This window comes from Haliotis rufescens, unplaced genomic scaffold (genome assembly GCF_023055435.1).
Source record: "Haliotis rufescens isolate VD_foot unplaced genomic scaffold, xgHalRufe1.0.p SCAF_8, whole genome shotgun sequence".
In the NCBI taxonomy this organism is placed as follows: Eukaryota; Metazoa; Mollusca; class Gastropoda; order Lepetellida; family Haliotidae; genus Haliotis; species Haliotis rufescens.
In genome coordinates this window covers 50042125-50054354 of record NW_025964372.1, presented here as the reverse complement: position 1 = coordinate 50054354, position 12230 = coordinate 50042125, and the positions used below count along the sequence as shown (strand labels likewise).

The 12230-nt window shown below is 39.8% G+C and overlaps 2 protein-coding genes across 2 annotated transcripts; both read left to right on the top strand.

Annotated features, from left to right (window-relative positions):
- Positions 1 to 761: 761 nt before the first annotated feature.
- Positions 762 to 6098, top strand: LOC124152381. The gene is made up of 4 exons (XM_048389854.1): positions 762 to 897; positions 1632 to 1736; positions 1954 to 2064; positions 2776 to 6098. Exons 1-4 carry the CDS (start codon positions 762 to 764, stop codon positions 6096 to 6098), a joined length of 3675 nt encoding a protein of 1224 aa, XP_048245811.1.
- Positions 6099 to 6125: 27 nt separating this feature from the next.
- LOC125377048 (ankyrin repeat domain-containing protein 17-like) lies at positions 6126 to 7322 on the top strand. The gene has a single exon (XM_048389853.1). The coding sequence runs from the start codon at positions 6126 to 6128 to the stop codon at positions 7320 to 7322; it is 1197 nt and encodes a 398-aa protein (XP_048245810.1).
- Positions 7323 to 12230: the final 4908 nt, after the last annotated feature.

Sequence of the window (12230 nt, the reverse complement as noted above, 5' to 3'; positions counted from 1 at the left end):
ATGCCTTTTCCAAATTAGGGATTCAAAATTAGATTTTATCCTGTTTGACTTAGCTGAAACGGACGTAGGTGTCGTTGTCGGAGCAGAACTGAAAAACAGTTTTCATCCAAGCTTGGTATGTGTATTAACTCAAGGGCAAAAGTGGTGCCTTTTGCTGTTTCGGAATTTAAATTTTTTAAAATTAATATACGGAAATTGGTATACGGAAAGACAAATTAGTAAGAAATTCTCTCATGAAGTATGACTTTAAGTAACAATCATTTGATTTGGGTTTTTTCCGAACTCGGGGATGCAGGAATTTGTCTTCTGCTGATGACGCTTGTTATTACACCCATTACAGTTTGAAGTAGGATTAGTTTTATTTGTATATTTTTTGTTTAACGCCACACTCAGCAATATTCAAGCAATGTGACGACGGTCCGTGAGATTAGTAATGAATATTACTCCGTCATACTCGCCTCACCAATGTACAGTCATTCTTTGTCACATATTCTTTGTTGCATATTTTCCAACAAAAAAATTCTATCCGAATCCTATCCTTCATTGTCTTTGAAATCACTGGGTGGAATTAACAAGATTGTGTGTGTCATCCTTTTAATAAATGTTCTGTAAATTTCGAGCTGTTAATTAATTGTGTCTTGACGAAGTTCGATACAAGGTGTGAAAGTTCTGATACAACTGATAAAGCCGTACATTCATATATTACCTTCAGTGATCATCGTATCAGAGTTATGTCCCCTTGACGGTCGTCAGCGAGAACCATGGGAAACCTTTGGTGCTGCAACCCTGATGAAGCCGATAATCGCCAGATGCCTGCTGAGATCAGAGATGAAGTACATAGAGAGCTGGAACAGGGGAGGCAACCCACATCCACATCTACAACACAACATGTTTATTGTGAGTTACATTTGAATATCTTACTTTACTTCATGTGTCGCCCAATATGGCTGAAACATTGCCGATGTGACGATCAACCTTAACTCATTCACTAAAGTACTAAAAGGAAATGAAAACAACCTGTTTTTCTCAATTTAAAAATTGACACAAAGTGTTACGTAGCTGTAAATACGAAATAACAAAACAACTCGAAAAGTACTAGTCTGGATTTGCTAGTTTGATCTCAGTGAACAATACAAAATGTACTTTACAGGAGGTAATTTGTCGGCAATTTCAACATTCAAAAATAAAACTAAGTCCAAATTGCCATAGCAGAAACAAACTATAGGCATTATGCACCTGTTCTTACCTGTCGTCAAGGTGTCATAGGTCACCTTGATCTACTTACACCTGGTTATGCCCTGTTTCACAATAGTCTGTTTTATCCACATTTTTACACACGTTTATGTGTAAAAAGGCATAAAACATTTGATACGCTGTATTTGTGCCACAGCCCAATTAGTACTAATTTAGTTGTTTGAATATTTACATATTTTGTATATTAACTGCAATAATTTAAAATCTGTGATCGAAAAAACAGGTTTTTTTCATTTCCATGAGTACTTTAACTCATGAGTTGCCAATCAAAGTTCTTCCAATAGTTCTTAAAGAAAGTACTAGTATATAACCAGCGTTGATCGATCTCATTTTATGTAAGACTAAAGGTTTCAAGTAATGCTTTCTAATTGTTCCAGATGCCGATGATCGCCAGATTCCTGCTGAGATCAGAGATGAAGAACATAGAGAGCTGGAACAGGGGAGACAACCCACATCCACATCTACAACACAACATTTTTATTGTGAGTTACATTTGAATATCTTACTTTACTTCATATGTTGCCAAATATGGCTGAAACATTGCCAATGTGATGATCAACCTTAACTCATTCACTAACTCATGAGTTGCCAATTAAAGTTCTTCCAATAGTTCTTAAAGAAAGTACAAGTATATAATCAGCGTTGATCTCATTTTATGTAAGACTAAAGGTTTCTAGTAATGCTTTCTCATTGTTCCAGATCAGTGCCCCGTGTCACAGACCAACATCTCTAACGCCTCTAATGTTGGCCTTGGGGAGAAGGGACATGTTTCCCTTTGGGACAAGGGACATCGGGGATGCCTCACACAAGGCAAGAATATCTCATACCATCAAATCTTAACTTTGACCCATTAGACAAGGCTTTTCACAGTAGGAAACCGAAAGTTTGAACCCTTAGACACAGCCTTTTACAGTAGGAAACTGTAACTTTGAACCCTCAGACACGGCCTTTTACAGTAGGAAACCGTAACTTTGAACCCTCAGACATGGCCTTTTACAGTAGGAAACTGTAACTTTGAACCCTCAGACACGGCCTTTTACAGTAGGAAACTGTAACTTTGAACCCTCAGACACAGCCTTTTACAGTAGGAAACTGTAACTTTGAACCCTCAGACACAGCCTTTTACAGTAGGAAACCGTAAGTTTTAACCCTTAGGCATGGCATTTCACAGTCAGAAAGCAGCTCTCTATTTGTTTACTGTTCTCGCTGTTTAAGTGTTTCCCCCAACTAATTAAAACATCGACCAAGCATAAAGCTGCAATCCGACACCCCTCCACTCTGTACGGATCTGATGTCGGTCATTTGCGTCCACTTGGCTTCAAACAGCATCATTTTGCCTTCACTGAAGTGAAGGTATCCATGGCAATGAACAAAAAGTGGGGTGTAGGTAGTCAAATTCCATCTCCGAATTGCCCCAGACTGGGATGATAATGTCTGACTCTTGTTCAACGTGCGAATAAATCCAAAATGAGAGGAGAAAAGTGTCATTGTTAATATGGATCATGTTTTCTTCTTCTTCAGAAAGTGTCATCACAAGAATAGACAATCTGAAAAAGACTTTTGTCCAAATCCACCAACTAGTGACAGCAGAGGATCTTCTGGAAAGGTGTGGCCATGCTGCTATCTGTGGAGCCCCAGGAGACGGGAAAACTAGCATTGCACTGATGCTCTGTAAGAAATATCTCAAGAAACATTATGAGATATTGTTCATAGAACATATTGAACAGTTTGATGTGAATGTGATCATCAAACGGCACAATCACATGTTAATTGTCTTTGATGACATTTTCGGCTCCGTTACATTTCCATCTAATTTAGAAAACACACAGAAAGTGTTCAGTGCCTTGGAAGAAGCTTTACAAATTGACATTCTGGAGAAGGAATGTAAGACCAGATCCAACCAGGGTAGGAGACAAGCGGAACCAGACCAGGATAAATCACAGCCAAGTGAGAAGGAATCACAACAGACATTCAAACTCCGCTTCCTTTTCACATCCCGAACCTACAACTGGAATGAGGGACGTGCAAGACTCCATCAGTTCAAAGTCAACCTTTTTAACCTGCATCGTGTCATTGATTTAAGTAAGAAATGTCTCACAGATGACGAAAAGGAGACTATTCTCAGGTCCCACATGCGAAGATACCCAATGTGTGACATCTCGGAGGAAGATGTGAAGACTATCGCTCATTTACAGACCAAAATGTTTGGATATCCTCTGATCTGTAGCCTATACACATCTAACCCAGACTTCCATGTGCTATCGCCTCAAGACTTTTTCCAGAATCCCGTGACATATTTGAGAGGCCACCTCGACACTATTGTCCGTGAATGCAGCAGCAGGTCTGCAGCTCTTATTCTTCTCCTTCTGTGTGATGGGAAACTGGACCTTGTTTCGTTCCAGCTTGGTGAAGGAGAAACAGATATGTTTCAAGTTGTGGAGAAAGTGGTTCCATCTTGCACTCCTACAGGGATTGGTAAGGAGATCGGCAATTTAACTGGAACCTACTGTACAGTGGAGAAAAACATGGCTTTCTTCTCACATCCATCCATTTATGATGCAACAGCTTGTGCCTTTGGAAACTACAATCCGATTTTGTTGCTGAAACATTGCTCATTGAAATTTCTATATGAAAAAGTAAAACAGGAAAAGAGAGGCAAGCAACAACTAGGATTCACTGATGATGTCACAAACCTGATCCACCTCAGTCCTGGTCTGTACCCCTTCGTGTTGACGAGGCTGGTGGAAGGTATCCGACAAGGATATTTCAAGTGGACGTTGAAACACCCTATTTTCAATAATGACATATCCAGTTCTTTTCCAAACAATCTCTCTGATAACTTGCCACAGATAATTCAACAGGAAGATAAAGTGTTTGGGGAGTGTTTCTTTTATTGGGTGTCACAGTCAGATAATCCTGCTCTGTTTGAACAATCACTAGAAATGCTTGGAAAAAAGGAAATTGGTATGGCACTTTCACATAGGTCCATAACTGATCTCCATTCTGGCATAGTGGCCTGTGTGCAACATGGTAGGATCAGTTATCTCAAACAGATCATAACAGTGCTCAACGCTGGTGAGGCGTTTGATGTGAACATGACAAAGGGAGACAAATCCCTCCACATGATTGCTGCAGAATCAGGCCATTTGGATGTGTTCCAATTCCTGTTAGAGGAAGGAGCAGATATCACACTAGCTGACAGTAAAGGCTATACCTGTCTTCATCATTCTTGTAAATCAGGAAGCACAGACATCACCAGGGTTATTGCAGAGCGTGTTCCAGGTATGATAAATGTGCCTGGCTACGACGGATGTACACCAGCCATGTTGTGCATTTCGTCAGGAGAAGATGAAGATTTAAAACTCCTTGTGAAGGGAGGGGCAGATATTTGTATCACCGACAACTATGGCAGTTGTTGTCTCCATTTAGCATGTGTAAGTGGATCTGTATCTACAGTCAAATATTTGATGTCATTGAAAAGATTTAATATCAACTGTAAAAGTAGAAAGTTCAAGACACCAGTCATGATGGCAGCAGGAAGGGGACATTATGATATGTATAAACTTCTTGTCTCAGAGGGGGCTGACCTGTCACTTACTGACAAATACAACTTTGACTGCCTCATGTTGGCATGTCAGGGAGGAAACATGTCTATTGTGAAACATCTCCTATCACTCAAAACATTTGACATCAATCGAAAAGGAGGCAGTAACATGCAGACACCAGTCATGTTGGCAGTGGGAAAGGAACATTATGATGTGTATAACCTTCTTGTATCAGAGGGGGCTGACCTGTCACTTACTGATAAAGAGAACAGTGACTGTCTGATGTTGGCATGTGAGGAAGGAAACATGTCTATTGTGAAACATCTCCTATCACTCAAAATATTTGACATCAATAGAAAAGGAGGCTTCTTCATGAAGACACCAGTCATGATGGCAGCAGGAAGGGGACATTATGATGTGTATAACTTTCTTGTCTCAGAGGGGGCTGACCTGTCACTTACTGATGAAGACAACAGTGACTGTCTGATGTTGGCATGTGAGGGAGGAAACATGTCTATTGTGAAACATCTCCTATCACTCAAAACATTTGACATCAGTCGAATAGGAGGCATTTACATGCAGACACCAGTCATGATGGCAGCAGGAAGGGGACATTATGATGTGTATAACCTTCTTGTATCAGAGGGGGCTGACCTGTCACTTACTGATGAAGGCAACAGTGACTGTCTGATGTTGGCATGCAAGGCAAGAAACATGTCTATTGTCAAACATCTCCTATCACTCAAAATATTTGACATCAATCGAAAAGGAGGCTTCTTCATGCAGACACCAGTCATGATGGCAGCAGGAAGGGGACATTATGATGTGTATAACTTTCTTGTCTCAGAGGGGGCTGACCTGTCACTTACTGATGAAGACAACAGTGACTGTCTGATGTTGGCATGCTTGGGAGGAAACATGTCTATTGTGAAACATCTCCTATCACTCAAAACATTTGACATCAATCGAATAGGAGGCAGTGACATGCAGACACCAGTCATGATGGCAGCAGGAAGGGGACATTATGATGTGTATAACCTTCTTGTATCAGAGGGGGCTGACCTGTCACTTACTGATGAAGGCAACAGTGACTGTCTGATGTGGGCATCCTTGGGAGGAAACATGTCTATTGTGAAACATCTGCTATCACTCAAAACATTTGACATCAATAGAAAAGGAGGCAGCGATATGCGGACACCAGTCATGATGGCAGTGAAAAAGGGACATTATGATGTGTTTTACCTTCTTGTATCAGAGGGGGCTGACCTGTCACTTACTGATGAAGGCAACAGTGACTGACTGATGTTGGCATGCAAGGGAAGAAACATGTCTATTGTGAAACATCTGCTATCACTCAAAACATTTGACATCAATCGAAAAGGAGGCAGTGATATGCAGACACCAGTCATGGTCGCAGCAGAAAGGGGACATTATGATGTGTATAACCTTCTTGTCTCAGAGGGGGCTGAACTGTCACTTACTGATGAATACAACTTTGACTGCCTCATGTTGGCATGCAAGGGAGGAAACATGTCTATTGTGAAACATCTCCTATCACTCAAAACATTTGACATCAATCGAAAAGGAGGCTTCTTCATGCAGACACCAGTCATGATGGCAGCAGAAAGGGGACATTATGATGTGTATAACCTTTTTGTATCAGAGGGGGCTGACCTTTCACTTACTGACAAATACAACAGTGACTGTCTGATGTTGGCATGCTTGGGAGGAAACATGTCTATTGTGAAACATCTCCTATCACTCAAAATATTTGACATCAATCGAAAAGGAGGCTTCTTCATGAAGACACCAGTCATGATGGCAGCAGGAAGGGGACATTATGATGTGTATAACCTTCTTGTCTCAGAGGGGGCTGACCTGTCACTTACTGATGAAGACAACAGTGACTGTCTGATGTTGGCATGTGAGGGAGGAAACATGTCTATTGTGAAACATCTCCTATCACTCAAAACATTTGACATCAATCGAATAGGAGGCATTTACATGCAGACACCAGTCATGATGGCAGCAGCAAGGAGACATTATGATGTGTTAGACATTCTTGTCTCAGAGGGGGCTGACCTGTCACTTACTGATGAAGGCAACAGTGACTGTCTGATGTTGGCATGCAAGGCAAGAAACATGTCTATTGTGAAACATCCCTTATCACTCAAAATATTTGACATCAATCGAAAAGGAGGCTTCTTCATGCAGACACCAGTCATGATGGCAGCAGGAAGGGGACATTATGATGTGTATAACCTTCTTGTCTCAGAGGGGGCTGACCTGTTACTTACTGATGAAGACAACAGTGACTGTCTGATGTTGGCATGTGAGGGAGGAAACATGTCTATTGTGAAACATCTGCTATCACTCAAAACAATTGACATCAATAGAAAAGGAGGCAGCGATATGCGGACACCAGTCATGATGGCAGTGAAAAAGGGACATTATGATGTGTTTTACCTTCTTGTATCAGAGGGGGCTGATCTGTCACTTACTGATGAAGGCAACAGTGACTGACTGATGTTGGCATGCAAGGGAAGAAACATGTCTATTGTGAAACATCTGCTATCACTCAAAACATTTGACATCAATCGAAAAGGTGGCAGCGATATGCGGACACCAGTCATGATGGCAGCAGGAAGGGGACATTATGATGTGTTTTACCTTCTTGTATCAGAGGGGGCTGACCTGTCACTCACAGATGAAGACAACAGTGACTGTCTGATGTGTGCATGCAAGGAAGGGAAGATGTCTATTGTGAAACATCTGCTATCACTTAAAACATTTGACATCAATCGAAAAGGAGGCAGTGGTATGCGGACACCAGTCATGCTGGCTGCAGAAGGGGGACATTATAATGTGTATAACCGTCTTGTCTCAGAGGGGGCTGACCTGTGACTCACGGATTAAGAGGACAGTGCTGTCTGGAAAAAAGATGACCTATCCCTGAAAACATAGTAGAAAAAGACATCCCTTAATGTAGGCACCAGCCATGATGGCAATACGAGGGGATGTATTGATGTGTTTTACCTTCTTGTCTCGGAGGGGGGCTGATTTGTCACTTTCTGACAATAATACAATAATGACTTGCTGGCTTTTTAGAAAAGGACACATGTCTATTGTGAAACATATTCTTGTATCGGAGGGAGCTGATATGTCACAAAGGAAGACAACAGAGACTGCCTGATGTGGACATGTGAGTGACTTATATGTAAGCCATGTAAAGTATGATCGACTGGTTTCAATGTGTAGTGTGTCCATCTTTGTGTCACCATGGCCTGAGATATATTCTTTTGTGTAAACTACCGATGACTTTGTGTAAAACATCTACTTCTGTGACAATGTGTCAGCATGGATGACTATGTCGGTGACTTTGGTTGTCATCGTACTGTGACCGTAGATGTCGGGAATGTGATACCCTTCTACCTAAGCAACATAGTCTTTCCACTTGGTTCTGGGGATGATGTAGCTCACTCAAGTCCATATATTGTAGATGGAAATCTTGAATATTACACACAATATGTCCTCAGATGTGTTTTCTCTCATTTTTTTCTGGTCTAGACTTCCAATATACAGAGAGAGGTTCTCTGGTTAGGAGTTAAGTCTCCAAATCCCTGCTCCACTCTCAGACAACTGACAAAATATGCTCAATTGTAATTTGAGCTCCTCCTACCGAAATGATGTTTAACGTCTTACGGAATGAGTCATAATGCTAATCTCAATAATAACTAATTTCCATTCCCTCTAGTTGTAGATTCAGTTCACGCTAACAACACTTCTTATCTAAAATACCCGTTTAACTTCCTAACTGCAGCAATTAATCGAACATAGGATGGAGAACAAATACTATGTCAGACTGGAAGGAGCCAGAAGACCCTTAATCAGTACTCAAATCAATCAGTACGTGACTAACCATTTATTCCATCGGTTCATTTGCTCTTTGGCACTTATATTACAAGACCAGGTCTGGGTAACTTCCAGCTACTCAAAAGTAGTTATTTCTTGTCACCAAGGGAATCGGAATCAATTGGCTTTGGTGTCACAGGTCAACGTCTCCTCCCAGTGCAATCACCCTTCTTATCACCATTTCATATTTTAACCTAGAACTTTGTAGAATTTAATAGATAAAATATTATGCTGATGTTAAAAACCTTTCTGCAAAAGACAATTGTCATAGTACCCCTGCACTAATTGAATGAGCGTGTGTGTTGTGTAAAAAGATGTTTCCATTGTATATGTTTTCACCATATTCACTAAAAATGTATTTATATATTACCCTTTCCTGATATTACAAATATAATAAAGCAGGCTTCCTATAACAACTCTTAATCCACAGTATGATTCCGACTATAGCATAAACATGTGTTTATTAATCGCTAAAGGTTTATGAATACATATACGTTTATGAATCATTATATGACTATATGTATACACTGATAAACAAGCACAAATCTACTGTAAAACAATATATCTTTGAAACGTGATATTCTGTATATTATTATAGCATAGTGAAGTAACGTTTTTTTGCCTTTCATACAATAAATCATCATTGTGTTAAAGATTTGTCAAATATATTTTTTCTTGCATGCCATTTAATATGTATATATGTAGCCTGAATATCTGCAAAAATGTTTTCACTGATACATTTACAATTATTATATTGATTCTGTCTATGAATTAAATATATTTTAAATTCTGACATAGTTTAATCAACGTTTTTAAATAAGGTACCAATGTTAGCAACTCCGAATACATGTACGACTGTAGAAGTATTTACCATTTACTAGCCAAGAAAATATATGATTACAACTCCGTCTGACTATGACATACCCACACAAACACTTCAGCGAGTGCAGTTTTAGAGTGTACAGGAAGCAGGTGCCCCAAACACACACCTGACTTCCGATATTACAGGCAGACCATGCTGGTTAGTTGGGAGAAAGTATTTTGTGACTTTTGTTCTCTTTGAGTGAACGTTTGATTCCTGTCTGCAGACATATCAGTATTTAACAATGTCCTCATTTGTATTAGAATGAATTATACACGAGTATTATCGGCAAAGATAGGGTGTTTGTAGACAGGCAGCTATGTTATTATTACTGCTGTTGTTCGTTGACCAGTTTAACATTTATGGTACTGGAAAAGATATGAAATGACCACATGATAGTATAGACAAAGACCAGACCTGAATAGGTTTACTTTTGGAAAAGTCAAAATGAGAGTTATCACTGTTTTCCTGCTATCTTTGTGTCTTCATGAGTAATCACTGATTTCAAGATATTTTATCAGGGCTCATTTTATGTGTAGCTGATTTCCAAACTCTTTCTTTCTTGTAACAAATTGCTTATGTAAATATACTTGAAACGATTTGAAATTAACTTTCATGTGATATTATGTGTATTGCTTCAAACAAGATTATTATATTCGGTTATTCTAAATGTGAAGTGGTATACATATAATGACAACGTGTCTGTAGTCTTCTATAGGTGCATTGCTTTGCAATATTTTTGAAGACATATCAGTGCTTTAACTGTGCAGAACCAGTGTCAACATTCGTAGTGTAAGTGTCAGCAAAGCCAGGCCTGAGTAATAGTTTTAGAATAGTCAAAATGTGAGTCATCACTGATCTGCCTTCTGACATGACGTGTTGACCTTATTTATCATTCAAAGATATTTTATGAAGACTTCATTTCATATATAGCTCACTTCAAAAACATTTCTGGACTTGTAATGAAATGTATTCTCGAAATCGGTTAAATGTAGCATTGATGGTTTATTTTGTGTTTTGATTATTTTTCTTATTTTATCTTTGTTTTATCTGGAAGTGATATAGGATGCCATATGTACTGTTGTCTTCAACGTGTGTGTTTGGTTTATGTTCGTGTGGGGGGCACGGGTGCCCCAGTCGTCTGAGGCGCCGCGATTCGCTGGGCAGGGTTGCTTCCCTTGGGCACGCCAGAAACCTATGATTGTGGGTTCGAATCCAGGTTCGCCCCGATTATGTTTCTAGGTTTTTCAGCACCATACCCGTGCTCGTGGGTTTTACCGAAGTGGTAAACGTCTGAGACCTGCATCACTTCAGGCTTTCCTCCCACATTAAGCTGACACGCCGTGATATAACTGGAATACTGTTAAAAGCTGTGTTAAAACCCAACTCAATCACTCACTCAATTAGATCCATGTGATTTCTCCTCTGTTCATTGGAGATTGTATTCTGTATTATTTCTATTATATTTCAATACATCCATATTTATTTTATCATTGCTAAAGAATTTAATATAGATTAGTTTTGAAATCATTCTTTTGGTTCTAATTCTTCAGATTTTGATTGGTGTATTTTGTGTGTATGTCTTCTTTGTCAGTTCCACTTGTAAATGTATATGCAATGTTTCATACTTTTTGCTGCTGTTTTAAGGGATGTTAACAGTCGGTAATTTCTTTTCAGTTGTTATTAATCAAAGTGTGTATCAATTCTGATTATGGCATTTCTGATTTTTGATGATAAAACTAATCGGTATGTCTTTCTCACATTTTTCATAGTCACATATCTAATTACTTATATTTTATGTTTATGAATGAAATGTTAATACATGTTTCAAGGACGTTGCTTTACCCCTTATTTCCATAAAAAAAGTTTGTACAAATAAAGTGTCACCAACATTATTAGTGGTCTAACTTTCTGCCGAGGACTCTTTTTCCACCGTATCAGGTGATTGATGATATTGCAATCTTTTGAATCATTAATATTTTAACTGAAGGATTCAAGCAATTGTACACTGCTTAATTCGTTTAGATGATAAAGTGAAAGGTTAATGAGGGTTTGTACAAGTGAAGTGCAGGCCTATTGGCCTTAACAATTGTGTAATCTGTAGTGTAATCACCGTATTCACGTGCTGCACATGTTGCCTGGGAGTAATCCTAACCCGGAACCGCCAAGGGGTTTATGTGTTACAAGTGCAACAATTCGTTGAAGAAACAATATGCTACCAGTAGTCGTGCACTATATCTTGTCCAGGTTTTGTGAGTGAGTATTGTTTTACGCCGCTTTTAGCAATATTCCAGCAATATCACGGCGGGGGGCACCAGAAATGGGCTCCACACATTGTACCAATGTCGGGAATCGAACCCGGGTCTTCGGTGTGACGAGCGAACGCTTTAACCACTAGGCTACCTACATTTTATCTCCATGTTATCTCAACGACCTTCACACTGTATCTTGGTTCAAGGTAACCATCAACAGCTAGCAGATCACACGAGGCAGGCCAGGTTCATATACTTTTTATTCACCCAGAATGGACTATATTGTCGCAGTGAGGGGGGTGGGGGGGGTGGGGGTGGGGGGGTGGGGGGGAGAGAGGGGGGGTGTGTGTGGGGGGGGGAGAGGAGGTGTGTGTGTGTGTGTGTTCGTGGGGGGGGGTGTGGGTG